This window comes from Suillus fuscotomentosus, assembly GCF_016647785.1.
Source record: "Suillus fuscotomentosus strain FC203 chromosome Unknown F5891scaffold_38, whole genome shotgun sequence".
Lineage (NCBI taxonomy): Eukaryota > Fungi > Basidiomycota > Agaricomycetes > Boletales > Suillaceae > Suillus > Suillus fuscotomentosus.
Window position 1 is genome coordinate 270,172 of NW_024539550.1, and position 27,511 is coordinate 297,682.

A 27,511-nucleotide genomic window follows, 5' to 3' on the forward strand; every position below is an offset into this window, starting at 1 on the left:
GAATACAAGGAGCTTTTGTCATTCATAACAAAGCGATCGGATCTCCAAATGGAACGCATCAAGGAGGTGGTGGCGATACACTTCCGTTGCGTTTTGCTATCACACAGGTGGGAAGAGAGGGAGGCGCTGCTGCACCACATCCAGGATAAAGATGTGCGCAAGTTGAAGGGAGTTGGCGGGATCACGAAACTGCAGTCGTTCTGCAAAGTCGCTCGTGATGCGGGGTATAGCTGGGCGTGGATGGATACATGCTGCATCGATAAGAGCAACAACGTCGAGCTTCAAGAATCGGTCAATTCCATGTTCGTCTGGTACCGTCACTCGGCGCTCACCATCGTCTACCTATCCGATGTCCCTCCTTCATCCCAACCCGGCGCACTGGCGAGCAGTGTTTGGAATGAGCGAGGATGGACCTTTCAAGAATTAGTGGCTCCGAAAGTCGTTATATTTTATCAAAAGGATTGGTCATTATATCGCGACGATCGCTCTCCCAACCACAAAGAGTCCCCAGCAATCATGAAGGAGTTGGAGGGTGCGACGGGAATAGATCCACAGGCCCTGATATCCTTCCATCCAGGGGTGAGAGATGCTAGACAGAAACTGCAATGGGCATCGAAGCGCGTCACCACTGTGCAGGAAGACACCGCGTACTCGTTATTTGGTATTTTCGACGTCCACTTACCTGTCATCTATGGTGAGAGGAAGCAGAGCGCGCTCGGGCGGCTCCTGCAGGATATCGTGTCTCGGTCGGGCGACATCACCGCCCTGGACTGGGTCGGACAATCGTCCGAGTTCAATAGTTGCCTTCCAGCCGACATCATCTCATATGCAACCCCGCCATGCTCCCTACCATCATTGTCTGAAGATGAAATTCAGACAGCGGTCTCTTCATTGCGAAACATCGTGGCTGTTGACTTAGCTTCTAAACTGTATAACATGCTCGAGGACATGAATGCTCCCCTCTTCGCCAACAGCAGACTCCGTCTACCTTGCATCGCATTCCGTGTCACTGAAGTCAAACGGAGGCGCGGTGACGCTGCTCATTCCACGTATGGAGTGAAAGCAAATGGGCTTCGGGACTTTGTGATCACCACGGACGAGACACTAAAACAGTTCTCGCGTGTAAAGCCCACTGGACAGACATTCTTTCTTGTCCGCCCATGGGATCGTCGCCTCCTTGAGCTGCCTGACTTTGCAGACGAAGTGGAGAGCGCAGAGGATTGGTCTGAGTCTGAGTCTGGACTAGACGACACTGACGAGTCGTCCAGCGACTCGCCTGGAGAAGAGGAGTCGTCGGTTGGCTCGGCAGTTCACTCGCAATCATTGCGTTTGATGGTTCACCTTGGGCAGGCTTTCAACGCACTTTTACTAGCGCAGCAACGCGTTGGAGAATACAAGAGGGTCGCGTCGGACCATAATATCATTGCTCAGGTGAATGACACGGCTTCGATTGACATTATGAACATCAGGATCCTAGACATACTGTAGCTGTATAGTTTTTTCAACACGTCGACGATCACATTATCATAGTCTCATAGATCATACATACCCTGCAAATCACTTCTCGTAAATACAAGATCTCAAAATCTGACATGCAGAGTCAAGTGCCTGTGAACCTAGTTAGCATAATGCGCCGAGGCACGAACTGCTCTCAGAGCGGTTGCGGAGGACGATGTCGACGTCCGCATCAGAGTCTATTGAGAGTATAGCAGGGCGTTCACGCGAGGCTAGACAGGTAAGATCTCAGTATTCGGATTACGAATCTGTTTATTGACAAGTGTTTTTACCTAGACAGGTAAGCTACGGTATACGTTAGTACTTGTACTCAAACGTTACATTTTAGAAGACTTACATCTCAGTATTCGGATTACGAATCTGAGATGTTTCGATGGTGGATGGCTGCTTTTATATGGTGAGTGCGCCAGCTGGCCTTTTGATGAAAACATATACTAAAGGAATGAAAAAAGATAGCCGACGTTGACACGTCGTCTGGAATCTCCGTTTGGTGGCGCTCGCACCTCGAGCTGCCTTACTCTTCGGCCGTAGTCCCATATCCTCCTCTATCGGCCTTTCCGTCCTCGGGTTCTTCGGCTCTCAACACTCCCCCTCGAGCGCTATCCAAACGCATCATTCCCCTCAACCTCTGCAGTCTGGGACGCGGTAGTGCCTTGGTAAAGGCATCGGCGACGTTGTCGTCTGTGGGACAATAGAGAAGCTTGAAGACACCGCTCTTGATGTGCCCTCGGACAAAATGATATCGTAAGTCAATGTGCTTCGTCCTTGATTGGAACTTCCCGTTCGATGCTAACGCAATGGCTGCTTGATTATCGCAGTGTATGGGGATCGGCAGGTTCGGGGCGTCGTAGAGTTCGGCGATGAGGAGCTGCAGGAAGAGGAGTTCGCGCACCACACTGGTAAGTGCGATATATTCAGCTTCTGCCGTCGACAACGCTATTAACGGCTGCTTCCTCGCACTCCAGGCTATGGGTGCGCCGTTGAACATGACGACGTATCCCGACATCGAATGTCGGTGGGGCTGGGACGCCCAATCTGCATCGACGAAGGCTTCCAGGCCAGCGTCTGTGACTCCCAAAGTAAGTTCCATGTCATCTGTTGCCTTCAAATAACGTAGGGCCCACTTTGCAGCTTCCCAATGGGCCCTACCGGGATTCCTCATGAACTGGGATAGCGTCGCGACCGCGAACGCAATGTCCGGCCGCATGCTGGTGGCCGCGTACATCAGCGAGCCAATGGCTCTTTGATATGGTACGTCCCGCATGTCTTGAATTTCGGCGTGGGTAGCGGGTCCTTGCTCTACTGACAGGGTCGTTGTAGACTCCATTGGAGTCTGCACATTCTTGGCGTCGCCCAAGCGAAAACGTTCGACGATGGTCGCGACGTACGCCCTTTGCGATAGCGTGATGGTACGTGCCCTCCTATCCCTCGTCACCTTCAGTCCTAACAGCCATTTTAGTTCTCCCAGATCACTTATCTCGAAGTGTCGCTGGAGCTGGGACTTGAAGCGCTGGATGTGGGCGACGTTGTTCGCCGTTACGGCCATGTCGTCCACGGACACCGTGATGACCATGTGCTCGTTGGAGGTACGTTTATAGTACACCGCCTGATCTACCTTGGACCTGCTGAAGCCCAGCGCTAGGAACACGCCCGATAGCTCTTCGGCCCACTCGAATCCTGCCTGTTTCAGGCCAGGCAAACTCCTCCTCAGCCGCAACACCTTTCCACGCTGGTCCTCCTTCAAGTAGCCGGGCGGGGCGCGCATGTATATCTCTTCCTGGATGCTGGCGTACAGGTAAGCGCTTTTTATATCTACCTGGTGTATTTCCCAGTTTCGCTGAGCCGCCATCGCTAGGACCATCCGGATCGTTATCATGCTGGCTGTGGGGGCGAAAGTGTCGAAGTAGTCGACCCCAAACTTCTGCCTCTGCCCGTTCGCCACGAGTCGGGCACGCAGCTTCAGCTTTTCGCCGTCCGGTCCGCGTTTAGTGGCCAGGATGTAATGGCACGGTATGATGTTGGCGCCTCGAGGTGGGTCCACTACCTCCCACGTACCTAGCTTCTCCAACTGACTTATCTCATAGTCCACCGCCTCCTGCCATTCAACGCCGTCTGGACCATTTAGGGCCTGCTGTAGGGTGGGTTCTGGCTCTGCTGTGGCCAAAGCAAGGTGAAGATAATTTTCTTCATCCATTAGGTCCACCTCTGACGCCTCCAACAGATTCTCCATTGTTAGGGCAGCCGTCTGGCCCTCGTTTAGGGTCGCATAGTAGCCGGGGGGTGGTCTTGCCCTTGTGGACCTCGTTGGAGGAGTAGATGGTTGAGGTTGTTGAGGAGTAGATGGTTGAGGTTGCTGGGCGGTAGATGGTTGAGGTTGCTGAGGAGTAGATGGTTGAGGTTGCTGAGGAGTAGATGGTTGAGGTTGCTGTGGCATGGTGGTGGGCTGGACGCTATTAGGTGAGTTATTATTACCGTTGCCGCTGTTATGTTCGTTAACAGTAGTAGACTCCCCCTCGTCCGGCACACCATCGGCTGCCAGGATCGGCTTGAAGGTGACATTCCTTTCAACCGTGACTCGACGTTTCCCGGGCCAGTAAACCCGGTATCCCTTACTCTCAGCGTCTACCCCCACGAAGACTGCCTCTTCTGCCTTCGCCTCCAGCTTACCGGCCTCCAGCGCATGGACGAAGACCGGTGCCCCAAATTCATGGGCACGCGACAAGTCCGGCTTGGACTTGCGCACCATCTCATAGGGTGTGCTACCTGGGATGGCTCTGGACGGTAGGCGGTTCTTGAGCCATGTGGCATAACTAACTGCCTCTGCCCACAGGTATTTCGGCATATCCTTGCCCAGGAGCATCGCTCTTGCGTGCTCGACCAGGGTGCGGTTAAGTCGTTCGGCGACACCATTCTGTTGGGGTGAGTCGTGTACTGTTAGCTGCCGTTCGATGCCTTGCTGACGCAAGTATCGGTCGAACTCGGCGCTTAGATACTCCCCTCCTCTGTCTGAACGGACTTTGCGCACGCGGACACCCGGCGACTGACGCGTCACCCACGCCTCGTATGACTTGAACGCGGTAAGTGCGTCACTCTTTTGTTTGAGGAAGTCGAGTCGAGTCTGCCGGCTGAAGTCATCCGTGAAACTGATATAATATTTGCAGCCTCCCAAGCTCGTCGTCTGCGCCGGCCCCCAGAGGTCGGTATGGACTATCTCCCCATAGGTAAGTGCACGTGACTTCGTCTCTTTTGGGAAAGACTGTTGCGCTGACTTAGCTCTCACGCAGATGTCACAGAATTCGGCTTTCATCGCCAGGTCAAACTCGACTCCCACCACCAAGCCTTTCTTCACGGCTTCAGCAAGGGCGTTCTGGCCGACGTGTCCCAGCCTACGATGTAGCTGGCCTAGGGTAAGCTTTTCTTTGGCCACATTGGCGTGGTGTCACGAGTTCCAAATACAAACCATTATTCGTTCCTTAATTCTAAGTCCTTTAAGCGCCCAGTCACAGCGCCTGTTCCTAAGAATGTATTTACAGTTGAAGAAGTTCCTATTATTGCGTCTATTGTAGAATTACCAGAGTCACGTGATCTATCGGACAATGCCGAAGATGTTGATGACATGCCTCGCGACACTCTTGGAATGTTCCAGAGTCTTACTGCGGCTGCGGCACATGTTATGACATCATAGTTATATATAGAATCGTACGATACCTTTAATTATTCTGATTGGTTAGTTAGTTCATACTCAGTTTCGATCTCAGTTTCAATATGTGTATATAGGTAGCTCGTCGTAGTCAGTAGTTCTTTAGTTCAAACCTCTTGTATCTCCAAGTGAGCAATCCAAGACGTACCTGCTGCCTTATCCTCTTTGTGATTATCTTGTTGTTTGAGTCCTAGTCTCTGCCCTGCGTTAATTCGTTTAAGGGGTTGTGACATTAGGTTTGAACTATAGGAGACTCCGACTCTCGCGTTACACTCTCGCACATCTTTCTCTTTCGCCTGGTCGTGTTGGTAGTCACCACACCATTAGCCGAAACAGAACCGTTATACTTTTGCCCGGCTTAACCGCCGCGATCCTTTGTTTCATCCCTTTGCTCATTTGAGCGCATTTTCATACCTATCATCTTTCGTAGTTAGTAGTCCTATACCAGGCCCTGTCTTACCGCAGCCGCCAGTATACGGAGGTGTTCACGACATTAGGCGTGTCACTGCAACTTTGAGTGCTGGCCCAAAACCCTGCCTGCTCAACGTTACTATAGTTTCATTTTACCTATCCTTTCTTCATACGCACGTAGGCATTCATTTCGAGTCAATAGCGGAACTGTCTAGACGACAAACCGTGCTTTCGACCTACGAGGATTTAGCAACATACCCTAGTGAGACTCGCACTTGTAAGCTTCGGCTGGAAGAGTGATAACTTGTCCTAGGCTTGTACCCTCAGAACGGAGATTGCATTGTCCCTAGTTTTTCCCACTCGATCGAGTATAGTTACGTATTCTTTTTAGTTAGTATTAGGGAAGCATCGGTTGGGTTGATTAAAGAACCCTTCGATCCTGAAGTACGTGGTAGATCCGATCAGATATCGGGGACCGCTTCAGTTTTCCATTACATAACTTTCTCTTTTCATCATCATTCCCTTTCGGAAGAGCCCTTACGAGCAGCTCTTCAACAGACATCAGTGAATCGGGTTCCAGAACACAACTGGCACTATGTCTGAATTACCAAACTCTCCCACGCAACCTGCACAGACGGTGATACTACCATCTAGTCCACAAGAGATTGTCGACTACATTCACATGTCACTTGCAAATCAAGCGGACAGCTTCAGGGTCAGAATAGCGGAACTAGAAGCCAAAAACTTAGCTCTAGAAGAAGCAAACAGACTCCTGGGCGTACGCCTAGAAATGCAAGAAGACGAGACTGTGAAGATACAATCTCAACAACCATCATTCGGCTCTGCAGGAGCTAGCCTATTATCATCGAATTCCTCCCCATCCATCAAATATTCCAAGCCCCAAGACTTTACTGGAGAAAAAGACTCCATAGAACTTATGGTCTGGATATCCCAAGTAGCGCTATACACTGCGCAATGGCCCAATATTCAAGAAGGCCAAAGGATCGGAGTAATGCTTTCCTTCATGAAAGGGACTGCAGCCAAATGGGCGCAACCCTACATTAGCAAACTTGGAAAGACCGGAGACGAGAAGTTGACCGTGGAGAAATTCCTGGAAGACTTAGAAGCCATGTGGGGGCAAGAGGATCGCGAAGGAAAAGCGATTAGGGAACTAGAATCCCTTAGACAAGGAGCTTCCTCGGTTCCAGAGTACGCAGCCGCTTTTAGACAAAAGGCTGCACACACTTCCTTTTCCGACTATGACCAGAGGCAGAAGTTCAGGCTGGGACTTCAAGACCGTGTCAAAATACAGCTCGCTCATGTCCGTTACGAGGACAAAAACACCATGAAGAAACTGGTGGAACATGCGATCCAAATTGGACGCAACTTCGAAGAGCTGGACGCAGACAAAAAGAAGACAACCTGGTGGACCCCTAAGCAAGGCCCCAGGACCCCTGAATACAAACCTGGTCCGAGCAGGGAAAGCGACGCCATGGACGTCGACGCCAACAAGCAGCGAGGTGCTCCAAAACCTCAAGGAAGGACTGGATCCTTCAAATGCTACCGCTGTGGAGGCGAAGGCCATATGGCAAGAAACTGCAAAGACGCAGTCGCACCAAAGGTGCAGGTGAAGGCTACTACAGTGCCAAAAGAAGAAGACCCTATTCCGAGTTGGTTCAAAGCTTGGGTCAGCTCCAAAGAAGGCAAGGGTTTTTAGAGGGGTCGAAGTCAAAGTCTGCGAACTTAGACCCGAACAATCGTTTCTCCATCCTATCTACGTTCTCGGATGTATCAGAAGTATATATTAGATCCAAATCTGAGCATTTTTACATTCCGATCACGTTGAAGGGAAAGAACCGACAAGCAGATGTGAAAGCACTGGTAGATTGCGGTGCATCGACATTATTTATTAGCGAGAAGTTTGTAAAGAAGAATGAAGTCCGGTGCCATAAATTATTAAGGCCCATTCCGGTTAAAAATATCGATGGCTCGTTAAATGCCGCTGGATCGATGACTCATTACGCAGATCTAGGTCTAAAGATCGGTGACCATGTTGAGGATCAAGCAGCCTTCATGGTTACAGACTTAGGAAGCGATGATGTTATTATTGGCATAGATTGGCTAAGATATCACAACCCGGAAATAGATTGGAACGCTGGACGTTTTGCACTTTCTCGTTGCCCGGTTAAATGTATTACTAAAAAAGAACAAAGACAAAAAAATAAAGAAAAAAGAAAAGAACAAAAAAAGATAGAAGAAGTGCCAGACCTGATTCCCACAGAAGAGGATGACGAAGAAGACATGGCGATGAAGAGGGCGACAGTTGAGGAAATAGAAGACGAAGAGTATCCTGGAGAATGGATCAAGTATAAAGCCTCGGTTGCCACGGAGCAGAAGGTTGCAGAAGAAGCAACGAAGGTGAAGAAATCGGTCGAAGAGATGGTTCCCGATTGGCTTCACGAGTACCTGGGAGTTTTCTCAGAAGAAGAATCTAAGCGCTTCCCTGAAAGAAAGAAATGGGATCATGCGATAGATCTTAAAGATGATGGCGATCTTCCGCCGAATGCGAAACCCTACCCCTTATCACCCAAGGAGATGGACACTTTGAAAGATTGGTTAAAAGCCGAGACTGCACTGGGACGTATAAGAAATTCACAATCTCCAGTGGCAGCACCTTTCTTCTTTGTGGCCAAAAAAGATGGCAAGTTAAGACCGGTGATGGACTATAGAAAGCTCAACGAGAAGACGGTTAAAAATGCATACCCGCTACCGAGATCTCAAGATTTGATTGATGCTTTAACCGGTGCCACGATGTACTCCAAGATGGATGTAAGATGGGGGTATAATAATATTCGCATGAAAGAAGGAGATGAGTGGAAGGCGGCCTTCAAAACGCCGTTTGGTCACCATGAACCAACCGTGATGTACTTCGGTTTAACAAACTCCCCTGCCACGTTCCAAACTATGATGAACGAGATATTCAGAGATTTAATTGATGGAAAGACCGTAGTTGTCTATATCGATGATATCCTCGTATTCACGAATGGCAATAGAGAGCAACACCGAAAAGTTGTACGAGAGGTACTGAAACGACTAAAAGAAAATGATCTGTATCTGAAGCCTGAAAAGTGTAGCTTCGAACAGACAGAAGTCGAGTTCCTCGGGTTGATAGTGGAGAAGGGTGGTGTTCGAATGGACCCTGTGAAAGTAGAAGGAGTAATGAAATGGCCTGTACCCAAATGCGTCAAAGATATTCAAGCATTTATGGGCTTTGCCAACTTCTACAGAAGATTTATCTTCGGGTTTTCGGACATTGCCAGACCAATGAATGATTTGTTACGGAAAGATGTCAAATGGGACTGGACGGAGAAACAGCAAGATGCTTTTGATGAACTGAAGTCAAGGTTTACATCAGCTCCGATCCTAGTAATGCCTGACGTTGAGAAGAAAATGAAAATAGAAACCGATGCTTCTGATTATGCAACTGGAGCGGTTCTATCTCAACTGATGGAAGACGACCTATGGCACCCCGTGGCGTATTACTCTAAGTCAATGAACGATGCAGAAAGAAATTATGACATCCATGACAAAGAGTTACTCGCAATCATTCGAGCGTTGGAGGAGTGGAGGCACTATGTGCAGGGAAAACCTCACCATGTGGAGATCTGGACGGATCATAAAAATCTCGAGTACTTTATGACGAGCCAAAAGTTGACAAGAAGGCAAGCCAGATGGAGTTTGTTCCTGGCGGAGTATGAATTTACGCTCCAACATAAGCCTGGTGTAGTCAACGATAAGGCCGATAAGCTTTCTCGGAGAGAAGACCACAGAGGGGGGGTAGAAAACGACAATTCTGATCGTATTTTGTTAAAACCGGAGTTTTTTACTGTAAAAGCTGCTAAAAGAGGTCAAGTTCTAGTGCAAGGAGAAAAACAATTGCTGAGAAAGATAAGGCAATGCACAGAACGAGAGCCCGAAGTCGCTAAAGCGCTACAAACGCTAAAAGCAGCACCGGTACAATTGCGTAGAGGAGTCGAAGAGTGGAATGTAGAGGATGGATTGGTGTTATTCCGAGGACTGGTTTACGTTCCAAATGATAAGGAGATCCGCCGAGAGATATTGGAGTTGTTTCACGACTCTCCACCGGCTGGACACCCTGGACGTGCCAAAACCTTAGAGTTAATTTCCAGAAATTATTGGTGGCCTTCAATGACGAAGTATGTCCACGATTACGTAGATGGCTGTGATAGATGCAGAGCAACGAAGATTCACCCAACGCAACCACATGGTCCGCTTAAACCAAATGAAATACCAGCGGGACCTTGGCAATCAATCACTTGTGATTTGATAGTAGATTTGCCTAAAAGCGAAGGGTTCGACTCTATTTTTGTTGTCGTTGATCGATACACAAAACAAACGCACATCATGCCTACGAAAAAGGAAGTTGACGCTCGAGGAATCGCGAAACTTTTCCTAGATAACGTATGGAAACACCATGGAACTCCGAAACAGGTGATATCGGACAGAGGAACACAATTCGTCTCCAAATTTATGGGACAAGTGTCGAAACGCCTAGGCATAAAATGGAACATGTCAACGGCTTATCATCCTCAGACAGACGGGCAAACAGAGAGAATCAATCAAGAAGTAGAGCAATATCTGAGAATGTTCACGTCTTACCGCCAAAATGATTGGGTAGACTGGCTTCCGATAGCAGAATTCGCTCACAATAACTCTGTCACTGTAACGGGTCATAGTCCATTCAAAGTACTCTATGGATACGATCCAGAGTTCACTTTTTCACCAATTTCCAATTCTAAAGTACCTGCAGCTGATGAACGAGTGGATGTAATGAAAGAGGCGAAGGAAGACGCAGAAAGTATGCTGCGAATGGCGAATGAGCGGATGAAGAGATTCTACGATAGAGGAGTAAAAGACGCACCACAATTCAAGAAAGGAGATCTGGTCTGGCTCAATGCCAAAAATATCCGTCAGAAAAGACCAAATAAGAAACTCTCCGATCGACGACTTGGTCCGTTTGAAGTGCTAGAGAAGACGGGTGATGTAAATTACCGCCTGAACCTTCCAGCAAAATATCAGATTCATCCGGTATTCCACGTAGAATTACTCACTCCGCATTCCCCCTCGACCTTAGTCCAAAGACTTCCACATCATCGTCCGCCGCCAGAGATCTTATCAGAAGGCGATTCCGAATGGATAGTACGAAAAGTCCTAGACTCGAGATTGCACAGATCAAAACTCCAATACCTAGTAGAGTGGGAAGGATATCCGATAGAAGAAGCGACATGGGAACCTGAGGAAAACCTTGAGAATGCACGGTTGAAAGTTCAAGAATTTCACCGGCAAAATCCGAAGGCATTAAATCCCCGCAAAATTAATAAATCGGTGTTCGAAACCCAAGAGTTTTTGGAATGGCGCAAGAAGTTTATCCGTCCTAGTTTCATTCGCGATGACGCTCATCCTAGAGAGGGGGTAATGTCACGAGTTCCAAATACAAACCATTATTCGTTCCTTAATTCTAAGTCCTTTAAGCGCCCAGTCACAGCGCCTGTTCCTAAGAATGTATTTACAGTTGAAGAAGTTCCTATTATTGCGTCTATTGTAGAATTACCAGAGTCACGTGATCTATCGGACAATGCCGAAGATGTTGATGACATGCCTCGCGACACTCTTGGAATGTTCCAGAGTCTTACTGCGGCTGCGGCACATGTTATGACATCATAGTTATATATAGAATCGTACGATACCTTTAATTATTCTGATTGGTTAGTTAGTTCATACTCAGTTTCGATCTCAGTTTCAATATGTGTATATAGGTAGCTCGTCGTAGTCAGTAGTTCTTTAGTTCAAACCTCTTGTATCTCCAAGTGAGCAATCCAAGACGTACCTGCTGCCTTATCCTCTTTGTGATTATCTTGTTGTTTGAGTCCTAGTCTCTGCCCTGCGTTAATTCGTTTAAGGGGTTGTGACACGTGGTGACCCTGACTCCCCTTCGTCCCAACAGAGTACAGCCCTTCTACCTGTGGGATCTCCGCGATAATGTCCCTTCGGGGACCTCGCGAGAGAATCTTGCACATGCGTCCTTCAAAAAGGACTGCTAGACCGGCGGATGCGATACGATTTGTGGATATGAGGGTGAACGCCATACCGGGGGCGTATAGGGTGTCCTTCAAGGTCACAGTGGTCCTTTTGGAGCCCAAAGGTAAGTCGATTCTCACATCTCCGCGACCTGTGGCGCTAACGTTGGAACCGTTTGCAGTATAGACCTTTTGGGGGGGTATTTCGACGAAAGTCTCGAATTTGGACCTGTCCGGACAGAAGTGGGATGTCGCGCCGGAGTCGACTATAGCTCCACGGCGCGCAGCAGGTAAGTGCATAGCTTCTGCTACGCTCGCAAGGTCTGATGTTGCAAAAGCGTAATTGTCTTGGGCTTCGGGCTCTTTGGCCGCAGCCGCGTTAGCACTCTGCTTTTGGGTGCGTCCTCCCCTTCTAGCCTTCTGCTTGGGACCTTGACCCTCCTTCCCTCCCCCTTTCCTCCAGCACTCACTCTTGTAGTGCCCCTTTCGGTCACAGTTCTGACAGAGCGCATCTGGGTTGTAGTGGGGCGCAGCGCCATCCGTGGTTTTGGACTTCGCGTCGTTGGCGCGCGCGGAGAGGGCAGAGTTAGTGCCACGTTTAGACAGGCGTCTGTCGGTAAGCAAACGATGCTTGTATTCCTCGGTGATGACGTTGACAAGTTCGTATGTACTTAGGACCTTTTTGGTGATCTTGGCCGCCGCATTGATCGACGACAGGATGGGACGGTACGATTCTGGGAGCGACCCCAATATTATAGCGTAGAAGTCTTTTTCTTCGATGGAGGCGCCCATTCCCGCAAGGGACTCGCGGATGCGCAGCATCTCGCTGAAATGTGCACGTACGTCGCCGTTTTCTTCGCATCGCGTCTCCTGAAGTCGACGACGGAGGTCGATTTGTACTAATTCAGTTTTGCCTTCGTGTATTTGACAGACCTCCTTCCAGACTTCGGATGCAGCCTCCAGCTTCTGTACCTGCAGCAGCAGACGATCAGTTATGCTGCTGAACACTTGTTGTTTTACCAGCGAATTTCGCTGGTAATAATCATCCAGTTTCTTATCCAGGTCATCGATCTCGGTCTGGGTAGGGACGGTGCCGTCCTTCTTCGTTACGGCTCCAGTCTTGGGATCGACTAGGAACGGGATAGGTCGTACTGCCCGGCCGTCCACATAACGCATCAAACCTCTTGCTCCAATGGCCGTTAACGTACGTTCTTTGTATGTTATCCAGTTTGTGCCGTCTTCGGCTAACTTGGGAACGTTGAACAGGCTCGAACTGGTAGCGGGGAGCGTTGTGTCCATGACCGGGGCAGGGCTCATAACCTATTGAGAGTATAGCAGGGCGTTCACGCGAGGCTAGACAGGTAAGATCTCAGTATTCGGATTACGAATCTGTTTATTGACAAGTGTTTTTACCTAGACAGGTAAGCTACGGTATACGTTAGTACTTGTACTCAAACGTTACATTTTAGAAGACTTACATCTCAGTATTCGGATTACGAATCTGAGATGTTTCGATGGTGGATGGCTGCTTTTATATGGTGAGTGCGCCAGCTGGCCTTTTGATGAAAACATATACTAAAGGAATGAAAAAAGATAGCCGACGTTGACACGTCGTCTGGAATCTCCGTTTGGTGGCGCTCGCACCTCGAGCTGCCTTACTCTTCGGCCGTAGTCCCATATCCTCCTCTATCGGCCTTTCCGTCCTCGGGTTCTTCGGCTCTCAACAGAGTCAACATGTGCCTTGGGCCGGCTGTGTTGAGTAATACATCCGGTTGTTTGGATTTGGGGCTGTTGCCAAACTACATCCTGAAAGCACCTAGTTACAAAGTTCTTGTGCAATGGGGTGTCCACGACTATTCGTATGCAGTGGCGAGCAGTGTAAACTAGTGTAGTAACCCGGCGCATTCTCTGGTGCATAGATCAGGCTTGGGTTATCAATTAGATATTACTGTCTGGACTCTGCTGCAATCGCAAGACACTCGCCGGATAACGAATATCGAACGCACTTCAACGCAGCGGCCATCACTACTACACTGCAGTATTGGATTTCCTTACCACGGAAAACCAATCGAGCGTAGTGGCGTCAGCCATGTCTCCTTATTCCACAGCTTCGTACGTCGATCCAATGAACAAGTGATAAAACTCCATCTCATCCTGCAGAAATTTTAATGAGCGAAGTGGGCTTACATGGCTTCAGCGAGCGAGTACAGTTTCTCCGTGCCAGGTGATGATCTCCCGCTCCGCACCCCACTGCGATGTTCTTCAAAGACTGCGCCTATCTCGAAGTCATGCAGACGAAGAATCTTGTTGTACGAGCCTGTGACTGATGCCGTCGCCTATCAGGGAATACTGCGACTGAGAGTACCGCTCCCCTATGATATTTGACGCTCGAACGGGTGAGGTACCCGTTCGAAATGAAATGCATTTTACTGGAGGTCGAGGTGGACAAAGAAGGAAAAGGATAGTGAGTGGAGCTGCAGAGGTGCACATGGGCATTTTCCCATGTTTCACAAACGCCCGAGACACGAAGCTCTTATCATAAGTACCTAAGCATGGGTCCAACCTGCGTCCCCCCAGCTTTCAAGATGACTCAACGAGCTCTACTGGTTTTATGATAGTCAGAGCAGATTTCGAACAATATTAGGATCGAATGGATCCAATACTTCGGATATCGAGAAACTGACTCAATACCGGTATGCAAGTGCTGGCGACCCCTGGGTGACGAGTTGACCAGTAGCATATTGACCCGGTGGTAGAAAAAAGGGAACTAGTATTGTATCATCCATCAAAATTTACGGAGTTTGCAATTGGGCAGAAAAGAGTACGAGCTGCAGCACATATCCGCATGCTGTCTTGCTTCTGGTGAACGAACACTTGGGACGGACCATGTGTATCGGAGACGAACGCTGTAGAGCGTGTTTAGTCTGATGAATATATCATGGGCAGAGTAAGTCGTAAGTAGGGTAGTATCCGGAATACACAGCAATAAAGAAAAAAAGTCATTATCCACACCGTCACAGCTCATACTTGGCAGTGTGGCACTCCGCGTGCTACTATGCGTAATGGATGCCTAATCCATAACCCACCATCTTACAGCCTGGCATGCACCAATCTCGGGGTGTAGGAGAACCGCAGAGAGCCAGTACTGTAGTTGTCTCCGGCGACGATCAAGGAAAGCTGCTCGGTAGCGCGAGAGGGGATATTTCGGGGGAAGGGCTGGGATGAAATGGTGTTGATGTTTCTGACGGGGTTACTGAGTACTGAGACTTTATTGAAATAGAACAAGAGGTGGACGCACAGGTAATGAATGTTTCAAAGCATCGCACAACAGTACGAAATCACTATACCGCTTATGTGCGTGGATAGTAGTATCCTATTTACGGTCACCTCCAAGCTGAGCCACAACATAGAAGGTATTGCGAACCTCTTTTGTGCGAATCACACAATCATACACAACATAAGCCCCACCCAGCTTATCACCCACGCTCGTCCACCCCGCAATATGTACGTTTCGGGCAAAAGCAAGACTCGTGCCAGAGTTGTCGTTCAGCCAGATGTCGCGAGAGAAAATAGAGGGTGGTTCCTGGGGAGATTTGGGCCGGGTGGATGGGCGAATGGATATTTGATCCTGGACAGGGTCAGTTAAGTATTTTGTACGGCAAAGTAGAGAAACGAACGTCACACAACTCGTCGTACAATTGTGCTTCTGCTTCGACATCGATTCTATCGTCCGGAATGACGACAAGAAGGCTTTCTGTATTTCGGAAAGGATGAGTGGGCGTGGGCATGGTGTCGACAGTGAGCTTGATGAGGACGGGAGCGACCAATTGAAGTTTCCCCGGATGACAAATTGGGCTGACGTGACTCTTCCCAAAGCTCCTTCTCCACAACCACCAGGGCAGTACTACTAGTAGTAGCTGTAGGGGTCGACACCTTACCAGAATCCTGGACAGATCATTTCCTACAAGGTTGTGCACACTGGACTAGTTCTCAAGAAAGAACCAAGCTGCTGATTCCTCAGTGAAAACTGGATATGGCCAAAACGGTCAGAATAGTGTAATGACACCATCGTCTGTGCATCGCATCTTGCATTACATTGCACGTGTCGTCGATCGTGTTTTCGTCAACACACACGTCGGTCGTCGTTCTCCAATTCGTTCATGCAACACAATTCACAATACGAGCCCTCTCATAGTTCCCACGGCTACAATTTTGAATTTTTATATTTGGGGACTCAGATCACGCAATCAATCAGACTTTGAAATATGTCGCGGCAAATCAGCAAATCACCTACCATCCACCATCCAGCTGGTTCTTTATCATGTGCCATGTTTTCCGACACATGAACTCGAGGCGTCCAGGGTTGGTGGTCAGTTAACATTATTTACTCCGAATGACAATTAGGGTCAAATTCCACTATGACCGTTAACTGATACAAACCATCAAACGTTAAAGCTCAACGTTCAGAAATAAAGTTAGTATTTGCGACGGGTGTCCTGGCCCTTTCCCAATGCGTCACGCAAGACTCGCTCAGGTGCTGCTTGAGTGGAAGTTTGCGTACTGTCTGATTCATACCAATCCAACCCGGAGCGGAAATTCATTGCGCCTTGATGTACAGAGACTCATGTTTAAGAAGGCTGCAAGACCATGTCTCCTGGTCAATGATTGTGGACGCGAGCTGAAGGGTCAATCTTAAGGTGGGTTTCGGCTACTGTTACGAATGAGAACGAAAGTGACAGCCACGTTGATAGCCACATCTAGGAAAAAAGGCATCAGAGCTTGAGTAGGTTGCCTATGGCATCAGGTACCTGGTAGGTGAAAATGATCAACCTATATGTCGTTAATTGAATTGTCGTCAATTTACTAAGCGAATGAGTTATTGAGGTGCGCCAATCCGGTATACCCTGGGTAAAACGTCAAGTCAACGTCATGACATACCTATGTAAATGCCATTCCATCCCTACATCATTGAGAATGGATGCAACCCCTGCCTTGAAGCAAGAAAAGATTTACCTGACAATTTAACAAACTCGTGATGCTTTGACCCTGCCTTTGACGCTCAAGCCATCAAGATGCTCTTCTAGTCGCAGACCCTACTTCTACGAATACATGGTCTCTGGCACTTACGGAGGCAATTCTAGGTGTGACCGTATCGTTCATCTTTGACCTTCAACTGATACGGATTTATTGTGGTGATCTAATGGCGCCAAGACCAAGGTGAATGAAGGGTCATGGGTATCTTGAGTGCTTGTATCATGCGATTGGCTACCGCAGATGCTCTACAGGGTTGAAATGGTTGATGTGGGAGACTTGTATGTGTGTACCTACTCTCCATCTTGTCCTAATAAGCCGGAAATTTCCAGTCAACAGGGTGTCATTCCTACAACACCCTCAACATATATCTACCATTTCTACCCAATTCTTGCTATGGTGAACTGGAACGATCCTGACCTCGAAGCAAAATTGGGGACACTTTCAGTACAGTTGTTTTATGCCATCTTTGGCTTATATGGGTGAGTGCTGCACGTTGTAATGTCTTAAATGTGATACCAGTTAGCCTGCGTCCGCGTCTGTAGTTGGGAATATATACGCTCTTCACACGTGGAGATAGCACTGCTTCGGAGGCAGCTTCCATTTCGATGGCCTTTGGTGCGTATTCTCAAGGAAACGGTAGAAGCTTGCCACTTACACATGCCCAGCTCTCGTATATCACCGCCAGGCTCAGCTTCTTGATTGTGACAGTTTTACTGTGAGCCAACGTAGAGGAAGTGACAAGCATACTAACGGCCTTTATCAGTGCGATGCAATATAGTCCCTTTCACACAAGCGTTGATTGTCAGAGTGAGTGTTTTGTATATTTTAATCTTTGTTGAAGAGGCTTACCTCGTTTGAGGCATGAATTCCATCATCATGGTGAGTACGGGAGCACCCTCGAGGTTGCTCATTTACCATCATATTACCTAGCTTGTGACAAACGTTGCCATCGGTTGCTCTGCGACAAATCTGATGATCAGAACGTAAATCCTTGATTATCGCTCTCATCATGCTCGATCTCATGGTATATATATGTAGGTGGCTTATCTGGAAAACCAGTTACCTGCTGCGCCTCTTCCTAGTCCTCACATCACTAGGTTATTGGACAATTCTCACTCTCTGTGCGTATTTGCTGCCCTCTAAGTGTGATATGTCCAACAATTTTACAGTCGTTGTGTCTACTCGTGCATCTACCACAAACGGGTTGTGCATGATCCATTTTACCAACCCTGCATATGCTAGTGCGGTGGTCATATATAGTACGTATATCACATTTATGATCAATGGATATGTGATAATCAATACCTCGGGTATAGCCATGTTGTATGATTTGGCACTTGTGGTCTTTAGCGTTATTGGACTTTTCAGGATGCCATCGCCGTCTTCTACGCTATGGAAGAAGCTCGTGAAACAAGGGGTGATATACTTCTTCCTCAATGTGTTAGCAAACGTGATCCTACTGGTGTGTTCCTTATTACTCTACAGGGCCGTCGCAGACCAAACTTTGTAGATCCTGAATCGTCTGAACCTGAATTGTAAGACTATTTCACTGCATTGCAAACGCCCACTCACTCTATATCATCAGCTGTTATGAATTCTATGTTCTCAATGCCTGGTATGTGTCCATGGCTTGTTTGGCTCAGTCTATGTCGCTGACCTTTTGAAAGCGGCATGCGTCTGGTTAGGACTCTCGTCATGACTTCCGGTTTAGGCATATGACCTAGTACTTTCGTTTGCAGTACGATTGCATCTAGCCAAGTGGTCCTCTCGCTCCTCCGTCCTTCGCCCGATTGTGAAAGGTTTTTTCTTTTTTCTCTCCATCTAAATGTGTCACCAGTCTCATTCGTTGGGAACAGTGACAACTCCTCATCGGCTAAAGTGCCTCCGCTGACGACTGACTTCACCGTTTCGGGGTAAATGCTCTGTCTGAGATGCGTGTACCGCGATTCACTGTGCCTTCAGGTTCCAGTCCGTGGCTGAACCCTAAAAGAGTATTTGTTTAGAATCACCCCAATTACCACACCGTCCCTATGTGTATAGTTTCATGAGAGGGTTCGTATTTCGGCTTCAACGTATTGCGTCACATATCTTGTCTCTATGATGCAAAGTTTTCCAGCGCTTGCAAGTTTGACGGAGTCTTCATGCATGATTGGATTTTTCGGATGCACAAAACAGACTAAACATCGTCTCGCAGTCATCCTGCTTATTTCAATCTTGATCAGTGTCGCCCGTTTGTACTATCCACATGCAGTCGGCTCTTAAAGATGTAATATGATACCTGTATTGTGTTTTATGTAGAAATGTAGAAATGTAGAAGTCGGTAACATGTGCAGCGTGTCATCAACAAAACTGCATTCTTTTACGCTCAAATTCCTGCATGAAAATGAGGGGAAAGTATCGGCGTACAAATGAGACTGGCCTTCTACCCTCCAGACTCAAAACCCCTGGTCTATATGTTCCGTTATTTGAGCTGACAATTCCATTCATGTGCAAACATTACAGACACTGTATATGTGTACTGCATTTTCGAGGTGACTGCTACGGCTCTGAATGAGGACGTAACGAATGGCCAAGTGCATTTGCTAGCTCAAAGGAATTCATTTGAATCTAGCAAGAACACAACAGGCTACTTCCATGTTCTGCCGAGTTAATAGCCTCTGCTATGGAAGTGGACTACTGTTGTAACTCAGGGTCCTGATCGAAATATTCATCAGGCACCAAGTCTTTTTCTAGGCCAGGATCACCAACTGCAACGTTGCGCTGGAAGATTTACACATGAAACATAAAGGGAACAGTGATTAATGAATCGGGCTCACCCCTTTAGTCTTCGCAGAGGAAGCTCGGCAACACTGGGCGGTGATATATGATATGTGTGAGCATGTCGCCTCATCAATAATTATGGGCTTTGAATGTGATGGGAGCAGTAAAAAATATGGCTGTATGCGCCGGTATAGTTGAACGAGGAGTAGTCGCAATAGCAAGCCTGAGCCTCTTGAGGTTCCGGCAGGTGTAGCCAGGATTTGTTGGGAGATATGCTGCGACAAATGATGTGGATGAGATACAAGGGATGCACTGTTTCACGCACATCATTCATTCTCAGGAAAAAATCGTATGCTGTGTCTTGCGTACAGAATTGATCTTTGGTAGGGATCACTGTCTGAATGACCGTTCAGTAGCAAAACAAGGAGTATATGCAAGATGAGTTGGTGAGGAGGCGGAAAATCCACAAAACACGCCTCGTGTGTCAATTCTTCCTTGGGACCATCCTTTGGCAAATAGCCTAGTCCTGACTCCTCGAGAGTTCCCCACTCTGAAATTTTGTCTCCGAGTTTGCGGAGAAGGTGACGCAACACACCGACTCGGTGAGAGTGGTGGAACATGGCTACAGTTTGTCCTGTCCACTGATGTACCCTATCTTAGCAAGGAGACCACGAGCAATGGACCTGTATCGATGCTCGAACCGATCGAGAGAGCATGGACATGGAGGTAATATTGTGCGTTATTAGTATGTAGTACCCGGGCCAGTGCATGTCAGTTTTCTGACATGAGCCACTTTCGTCTTCTGTTGCTTGCGATGCTGTAATTTGTTGTAATTAATATATCCTCTCGGGTTCTTGTGGATTAGGAGATACGGCTTCAACCGCGTTGAAGTAATATTACAGCGAGCTAGAGCCAACGATGTGAACAGAAGAATAGTGTTGTATTGCGCAGCAGCATGGAATTATATGACTTATAAATTCTGAACGCTACTGTAGATGAGCAGGACATTGGCAAGCGCTAAAGGAGAGTGAGCTGGCTCTATTTGTAATTGCACTGCAATTGCAACGTGAGGGACTTATAACATCGCCACCACAACCCGAGTTAGTAGCACAGTTCATCTAACGAAGCGGAGCTTTCATACTGTCGGACTCATCTTTTCTTTCTTGCGCCGTCCAAGTAGCCCACGTTGGGCACTGTGCTCCTGATTTCATCGAAAGCAATTCCAAGAGCGTGCTCAAGCATTGGCAGTGTCCGTTATGTCGACAATATCTACTCAGCTGCGCAACTTCAAGGAACCTACTAAGGATCAGTTGACTCATGTTTTCTTCTCAATACCGGAGGTGCCTCCTGTGCCTCCCAAGGACACGGAGAAACGTGGTTCTGGAGATATAGAGAATATGGAGATCAACGCCATTCTCAGCTTTGGTGCACAAGAAGTGGAGGACTCGTATGTAAGTGGCATGTTCCCATCTACGTACGATATCTCATCGTTCGATTTCACTCAGGCAGGAAAGCTACACTTGCTTCCACCATATCTCGCATTTTCCTCCCTGGATCGCAAGTCAGTCAAGTTTACATTGCCCCTCTCCACAGTACGACGCGTCGAACGTCTTAATGCGCGTGCTGGAGTTTACGCCTTGAGTCTTTCCACTTGGCACGGCATGAAGATAGTAAGTGACATCGATACCATCTGATGCCTTCATTAACACCTGTTTAGATTGTGCAGTTAACTTCCCTTCGACCCACCGCCGACCTATTTTGCAGTCTCTTGCGGGAAGCACTCAAAGCGGAGCTGCAGCGTGGTCAGATGAAAGCTGTGAAAGGCTTTGTGAAAACTTGCTACTCTGAGGGGCTTGTATCGCTATCGGGCATCTCAGACAACGAGCGGGAGGACGGAAGTCTTATCACAGAGACAAAAGAAGGATGTCCGCCTCCAGAAACAGAATTTCATGGTGGTTTAGGGTTGCAATTTAAGTTCCCTGGTGACCCAAAAAAGTTGATCTTTTTATACGCGCTATATGCCTTGCACTAACGTGTTTCAGGTTACGCGAGGCTTCAAAAATCAAGCTATGGACGACGTATTTAAAGAGTACGCCTTATACTTATGTTTCATTTGAAACGATTGACCATGATGTAGATCACGGCCGCAATCTTACATTACTAAGATACCCACAGTGTACTCGATTGGTTCAGGTCGGCCTCCCTAATCGTCTTCGTGGTGAGATGTGGGAGACTTTGTCTGGATCTATATATCTTCGTTTCTCCAATCCTGGATTGTACGATCAATTACTGTTGGACATTCGGGGGACGAACAGCACAAGTTTTGAGGATATTGAGAAGGATTTGCATAGGAGTCTTCCGGAATATGCAGGCTACCAAGCTGACGAGGGCATCAGCGCTCTCCGTAGAGTACTACAAGCCTACTCGCACAGGAACCCAGAAGTCGGCTATTGTCAAGTACGCTTGTATCATGTTTTACCATTCATTGAGTCTGATTCATGTTTAGGCGATGAATATATTGGCAGCTGCGATTCTAATGTAAGTGTTCGACTTTCACGGAACGTATATATCTAATATTCGCGAAGCTACATGTCAGAAGAGCAAGCATTCTGGCTTCTCGAAGTTCTGTGCGATAGACTTCTGCCTGGCTACTACAGGTATGTCCTGCCCAACGATATGCTGTTGCTATCACTAAATACATCTAGCCCAACTATGCATGGAACACTCCTGGATCAACGAGTTTTTGAATCTCTTGTGACACGGTGCTTGCCAATGATAAGCGATCACTTTCAGGCGGTTGATGTACAGCTCTCGGTCGCTTCTTTGCCATGGTTCTTGAGTTTGTTGGTGTTCATGACAATTTATGCTCTACGCCGGACATGACTCGCTCTTCCCAGGTACATCAATAGTATGCCTATGGTTTTTGCCTTTCGCATTGCAGACTGCTTCTTCTGCATGGGTCCGAAAGTGCTCTTCCAAGTAGGGTGAGTTTTCTTTGTCATTTCCTGTTTTTTTGTAACTCACAAACTTGTCAGATTAGGTCAGTGCACCTCGCTTGCAATTAAATATACCCACCTAACTTGTAGAGAAAAGCCATTCTCAAGATTAATGGTGAAAAGCTATTGCAAATACAAGACGATGGAGGCTTCTTAAAGTGGGTTGATTCAACCTTTGACGGCTTATGCTCACTACGACTAGCTTGATGCGCGAATACTTCGCCTCGCTTGGTGACTCTGCGCATCCAGAGTCTGCAGACCCTCGAACAAGGGCGATCACACGCTTCCAAGAACTACTTCTTATCTCGTTCCGAGAGTTCGCTGTGATTTCTGATGAGACGATTCTCTCCGAACGTAGAAAGTATAGAAACGAAATCGTCAACAGTATCGAATCCTTCTCTAAGCGCTCGGCGGTGAGAAACCTGAAGACACTCGCAAGATTCACGAAAGAGCAAGCTGGGTTCATATACGATGCTTTGTACAAAGCCATGTGTGAAGTTCCACCACCACCGGCTGCTGCTCCACCGCCATCGCTCTTGACCACGGCTGATGGAAACCAAGAGAAAGCAGAGACTAGGATTGGTATACCGACTTTCCACGTTTTCCTCAGTGAAATTTTGACCTGGGCACGGAGCGAGAAGATTGTAATCAATGGTTTCCAGGTAGTTTTACGATCTGTATGTCTTATGTCTCGATTGCTGACATTGACACGAATAAAGCAACGCATTGACCGCGAGGTTGCAGAACATGAGCTCATCGACCGTCTCTTTTATTTTTGGGACACCTCGTGCAAAGGCTCTTTGTCGTTCCAGGCATGTTTCTTGATGAAGCAAAGAGTTTAATGCTCACAAATGCCCCCAGGATCTCGTATCTGGTCTAGATGGTGTAATGTTCAATGATTTGATGGAGAACATCGAATGGTTCTTTAATCTGCACGACAAGAATAAAGATGGGTATTTAACCAAGGATGAAGTCCTGACCCTCTCCGAGTCATTTCTTGTCAGTCTATCCGCTTCTGCTGACGTTCAAGGCTGACTAGCCATAGTTCATTTTCCGTCATGAGATCGGCGATGCCTACCTAGGAGCTGTCAGCAAATTTATGACCAACGCCTTCGAGTATGGAGATAGTCTTCTGCCACAGCACACCGATAGCAAGACCGGAGCAGCAGAACCTCGAGAGATCGGGCACAACCAGCCATACCTCAACCTTGCTACGTGCGCGACCCCGTATGACCACATACAATCAATCTTACACTTGACAGGTTCCGGATGGTCGTTCTAGCTGACGAGGTCTTGGAGTCGTTCTTCGAGACTGATCTTTCCGCCTCGTTCAGGCTGGAGCCCGTTCCTGACCTTGAGTTACCTCCGGCATCAAGTGGCTTCTTGGGCGATCTGTGGTCTAACATCGCTACCCAGGACAACAGGAAGATGTTCAACAGATTGAGTGACGAGCTTGGCAAGACCATAGGCAAGCATCAGGTATGGCAGTTGGTATGATTATTACGGGACAAAGTTAACTTTCGGCTTGCAGGTTATCTATCGTCCTACAATCGGACGATTCACAAAACTTGAAGAACCGACAGCCCGGGAGTCGCTCATTTCTCCACAGACAAAGACCACCTCCTCGGGAAGTTCTTTGGATACTGTGGTAGTATCGAGCTCACCTTCAACTCTCGATACGTCATCCATCCACGACGGTGGTCCGTTGTCTGGCTCGGTGTTTTCTCCGATGCCCCATCTCAAAGCGGTCAACGCGGCATTCATGGAGCGCACGCCGTTTGCTATCGACGATGCAGGCGACGATGACGATGATAGTGATTTAGACATGGTTCATGGCGAAGATGATGATCGAGTTCTGGACGAGGCGAGTGGTTTTTCTTCATGCAAGTATATTCGATGATGCTCATACCGTACGCAGGTGGATGCCTTTTTGGAAGCCCATGATTCAGGACTTACTGAAGCAGACAAGGAGATGGCAAAGGGTAAGATATCGGTTTTCGTTTGTATGCCTAACTTCTGATCACGTTTAATCAAACCCAGATCTTCTTAATGCTGAACCTGTCAAGTAAACGGTGTTGTAACTTTCACACGTTTATGCTATTGTTCGGCTTTCCATGCATTTGCGAGTTATATATCAAGTGTAGGATAGTGTACACGACAAATAAACCGATACTAGAACTAGGCATACAAGACCACACACAAATGCACATCTGTCACCGTCGATCAGCATGTCGACCCACGATCAGACCATATGCGAACTGTGAGATCTGGCTCGATGGAGCCAGACGCAATCATGTTTTGCTGTGGGTGAGTAGCCACAGCGACGACAACACCTGGACCCAATTAAGTTGTCGAACTCGGAAAGGAAATATGATTCTCACCTTCATGTCCTTCAAGAATTTGCACCACCTCACGACTTTGAAGATCCCAAATATAAACCTTTTGGTCTTCGCTTCCTGAAACAATCCATTTCCCCCCAGTAACACTGAAACAGGCCGCTATACAGAACTTCTCGTTGCGATGGCCCATATATGTTTTCAAGCAGCGCGACGTGTGATAGTCCCATAATCTGATCGCACTGTCATGAGCAGTTGAGAGAATGTACTTGGAGTTGGGCGAGAATTGCACGTGTTGGCTAAAGATCCATAAGAGATTAAGGAATGAGATTAGTAGTCGCAGCTGACGGACATACCATACAGCATCGTGTCCTTCAGCGAGAGTTTTCAAGCATTGACCGCTTGTGGTGTTCCATATCCGGCTGTGGTTGCGTCAGACAAATAAAGAAGTAATATGTTGCGCTCACATTAGCCCATCAAGAGCACAAGAGACTATCAGGGTGGCGTCTCTGTTGAAGTGCACGGCAGTAACATAGTCAAGATGGGCATGTAAAGTCTTCATGCATTTTCCTTGGCTTGGTGTGAAAGACTGAACAGCGGAATGTAAGCAACATTTGCGCACCTCTTGCGACATTCCATATTCGAACATCACCATCGCAACCTCCAGAAACCAGGAGGTTGGACGCTGTGTTGTAATTTACACAAAACACGAAACTGGAGTGCCCTTTGAGATGTTTTGTCGTTAATCCCTGGCTTGCGTTATGAGTCGACCGGAGGATAATTCTATCATCGATGACTTACAGAATCAACGTTCCATATACGTACACTGGTATCATCAGATGCTGACGCGAGATAGACACCATCTGTCGACCACGCGATATCCGAGAGTCCTTTGGTATGGCCACTCAAGTTTCTGATCAACTCTCCTGTGAACGGGGACCATATCTTTACCAGACTATCTGCGGCTACACAAACAAAACGTATTTCAAATACAACCGGTCCTAGCGAGCTGTATACGAACCGCAAGATGCAAGGAGCGTTCCATCAGGACTGAATTTGACGGCAGATATAGATTGCGTATGTCCTCGTAATGTATGACGAAGTTCATAATTTGGCCTGTTTCGCATGCCTGATGTTGCCGGTGGAAGCGCTTGAGGGACTGGCTGGGGTGCAGGCTGGGGAGGTTGTGGTGCGGGAGGATGATTGTCTGGTACTTGAGGGTCGTCCTCAGTTGTTTGAGAAGCATTATCGTCGTCCGTTGTAGAATCGTCCATTCCGGCGAGTGGGTCCATGACGATTATGCCAGATGTCGGACTTCAAGAAGGCATGTACTACAACTCCAAGGCGTTGATGGCATTTGTGTATATTTGTTAGAGCCTAGCTTGTGATTTCAATAAACCACAACAGCACCCAATTTCTTTCTTCTCCATGCTCGCATCCACACCTAATGTAGCTGCGATTTTCAGATCATGTCATGTGCTTCCTACGCTACAGACTGGTAGCAGTGCAAGATGTATATCGTCCAGAGCCAATGTTATTTTCAAGGATGCGAAGTCCGCAGAATTTCTCGCTGCTGTTGGTGATAAAGAATCTCTTTCTTTGCTAGGTGGGCTTCCTGAGGTAAGTCGCTCAGATGCCGAGTACTCCGCATGATGCAGACTTGTGAAGGTAGTTGTAACAGGTCGAGCAAATGTTGGAAAATCATCCTTGCTTAATTCTGTGATTGGGCGTAGAGATCTTCTTTTCACTAGCAAAAAAGCTGTGAGTCGTTATGGACCTGGTGCTGTATTCTACTACATACTAATTTTGCGCAGGGCCGAACGCAGACACTCAACTTTTTTCGCGTTGGATCTCCCCCTGGTCGTTTGGTCGTCGTCGACTCTCCGGGATATGGTGCCAGAGGCCGACCCGAGTGGGGTGACCTGTTCAACCATTATCTAGAAACTCGGAAACAGTAAGTTTCCCATGCCATTTTATTTGCATTTGACACCGTGTCACAGGTTATGCCGCGTCTTTATCTTGATATCCGCTGCCCATGGTATGACTACTACAGACGAGGCAATGCTTTCTTCGTTGAATGCTCAAATCCAGTCGCACGATGGTATCTGCTGGACACTTCAAGCAATCATAACTAGGGCCGACGCACTGAAAACAAATGGTCGCGCTCAAATCAATCAGATCGAGCAAGATATCTTTCGCGTTGCCCCAACATGCCTGCCTCCCATCGTCACCTCATGTCCGTCCAAGGGAATTCCTTTTGGCATCGATGAAGTTAGGGAGTCGATTTCTCATGCATGTAGAATCCTCCCTTAAAGACCTTACTCTCGGTGACTGCCTGCCTGTCGTTGACAATAGTCAAGCCGAGTCTCGTTTATTTGGTAACATGGCTGGGCTCGGATTGATCTTGGAAATTATGCCCTTCTCAAGTGTGATGTGATTTCCTTACGGTGACTGGGAATCGAATATATGTTCCGGGATGACTATGCTTCCTTGAGATCAAGACAGACTCGCGTTCTGCAAGGTCACCGTGTTTTTATCGTACCGACGCTCCGAGCGCACTTCTCAAATTTCAAGGTGTACAATGATCGCGCGTCTTCGTCGGTGATACGTTATCTCTGTGGAGGTGTCGATTTCCCTGCACGTATACACTGGAGATGCGGA

General features: G+C 47.7%; 5 protein-coding genes across 5 annotated transcripts; 3 read left to right on the forward strand and 2 right to left on the reverse strand.

The window, feature by feature from the left end:
* Window positions 1-14,723: 14,723 nt before the first annotated feature.
* F5891DRAFT_452928 (Phox-like protein) lies at window positions 14,724-15,647 on the reverse strand. Its single transcript, XM_041371886.1, has 4 exons — window positions 15,402-15,647; window positions 15,149-15,352; window positions 15,023-15,097; window positions 14,724-14,965 (listed from the first exon to the last, which is right to left on the reverse strand). The coding sequence occupies exons 1-4, from the start codon at window positions 15,510-15,512 to the stop codon at window positions 14,795-14,797; spliced, it is 561 nt and encodes a 186-aa protein (XP_041224174.1). The 5' UTR covers window positions 15,513-15,647; the 3' UTR covers window positions 14,724-14,794.
* A 1,673-nt stretch (window positions 15,648-17,320) lies between these two features.
* On the forward strand, window positions 17,321-18,543 carry F5891DRAFT_1042835 (uncharacterized protein; the record flags this gene model as incomplete). Its single annotated transcript, XM_041362122.1, has 9 exons — window positions 17,321-17,373; window positions 17,424-17,473; window positions 17,522-17,576; window positions 17,689-17,741; window positions 17,797-17,879; window positions 17,928-18,017; window positions 18,075-18,220; window positions 18,269-18,345; window positions 18,426-18,543. Coding segments are annotated over exons 3-8 (500 nt in total), but the record flags the coding sequence as incomplete, so codon positions are not given.
* A 2,231-nt stretch (window positions 18,544-20,774) lies between these two features.
* Window positions 20,775-24,583, forward strand: F5891DRAFT_1129417 (rab-GTPase-TBC domain-containing protein; the record flags this gene model as incomplete). The annotated part of the gene is made up of 18 exons (XM_041364394.1): window positions 20,775-20,969; window positions 21,024-21,188; window positions 21,236-21,513; window positions 21,561-21,607; window positions 21,656-21,975; window positions 22,025-22,056; window positions 22,104-22,175; window positions 22,224-22,361; window positions 22,416-22,502; window positions 22,607-22,672; window positions 22,717-23,176; window positions 23,234-23,326; window positions 23,376-23,513; window positions 23,560-23,729; window positions 23,777-23,993; window positions 24,046-24,378; window positions 24,433-24,496; window positions 24,555-24,583. The coding sequence occupies 18 exons, from the start codon at window positions 20,775-20,777 to the stop codon at window positions 24,581-24,583; spliced, it is 2,904 nt and encodes a 967-aa protein (XP_041224176.1).
* F5891DRAFT_1236987 (WD40 repeat-like protein) lies at window positions 24,555-26,142 on the reverse strand (the record flags this gene model as incomplete). The annotated part of the gene is made up of 7 exons (XM_041369653.1): window positions 24,555-24,847; window positions 24,896-25,149; window positions 25,207-25,272; window positions 25,318-25,420; window positions 25,473-25,599; window positions 25,652-25,815; window positions 25,872-26,142. The coding sequence occupies 7 exons, from the start codon at window positions 26,140-26,142 to the stop codon at window positions 24,738-24,740; spliced, it is 1,095 nt and encodes a 364-aa protein (XP_041224177.1). The 3' UTR covers window positions 24,555-24,737.
* An 83-nt stretch (window positions 26,143-26,225) lies between these two features.
* On the forward strand, window positions 26,226-27,185 carry F5891DRAFT_453147 (P-loop containing nucleoside triphosphate hydrolase protein). The gene is made up of 4 exons (XM_041371887.1): window positions 26,226-26,470; window positions 26,519-26,611; window positions 26,665-26,804; window positions 26,851-27,185. Exons 1-4 carry the CDS (start codon window positions 26,279-26,281, stop codon window positions 27,161-27,163), a joined length of 738 nt encoding a protein of 245 aa, XP_041224178.1. The 5' UTR covers window positions 26,226-26,278; the 3' UTR covers window positions 27,164-27,185.
* Window positions 27,186-27,511: the final 326 nt, after the last annotated feature.

Coding starts and splice junctions, on each gene's coding strand:
- F5891DRAFT_452928 (XM_041371886.1), bottom strand. CDS start 15,512: ATGCCCACGCCCACTCATCCTTTCCGAAATACAGAAAGCCTTCTTGTC. Junction 15,098..15,148: donor GTGTGATTCGCACAAAAGAG/GTTCGCAATACC, acceptor GACCGTAAATAG/GATACTACTATCCACGCACA. Junction 14,966..15,022: donor CTTTGAAACATTCATTACCT/GTGCGTCCACCT, acceptor TAACCCCGTCAG/AAACATCAACACCATTTCAT.
- F5891DRAFT_453147 (XM_041371887.1), top strand. CDS start 26,279: ATGCTCGCATCCACACCTAATGTAGCTGCGATTTTCAGATCATGTCAT. Junction 26,471..26,518: donor TGCTAGGTGGGCTTCCTGAG/GTAAGTCGCTCA, acceptor AGACTTGTGAAG/GTAGTTGTAACAGGTCGAGC. Junction 26,805..26,850: donor TATCTAGAAACTCGGAAACA/GTAAGTTTCCCA, acceptor ACCGTGTCACAG/GTTATGCCGCGTCTTTATCT.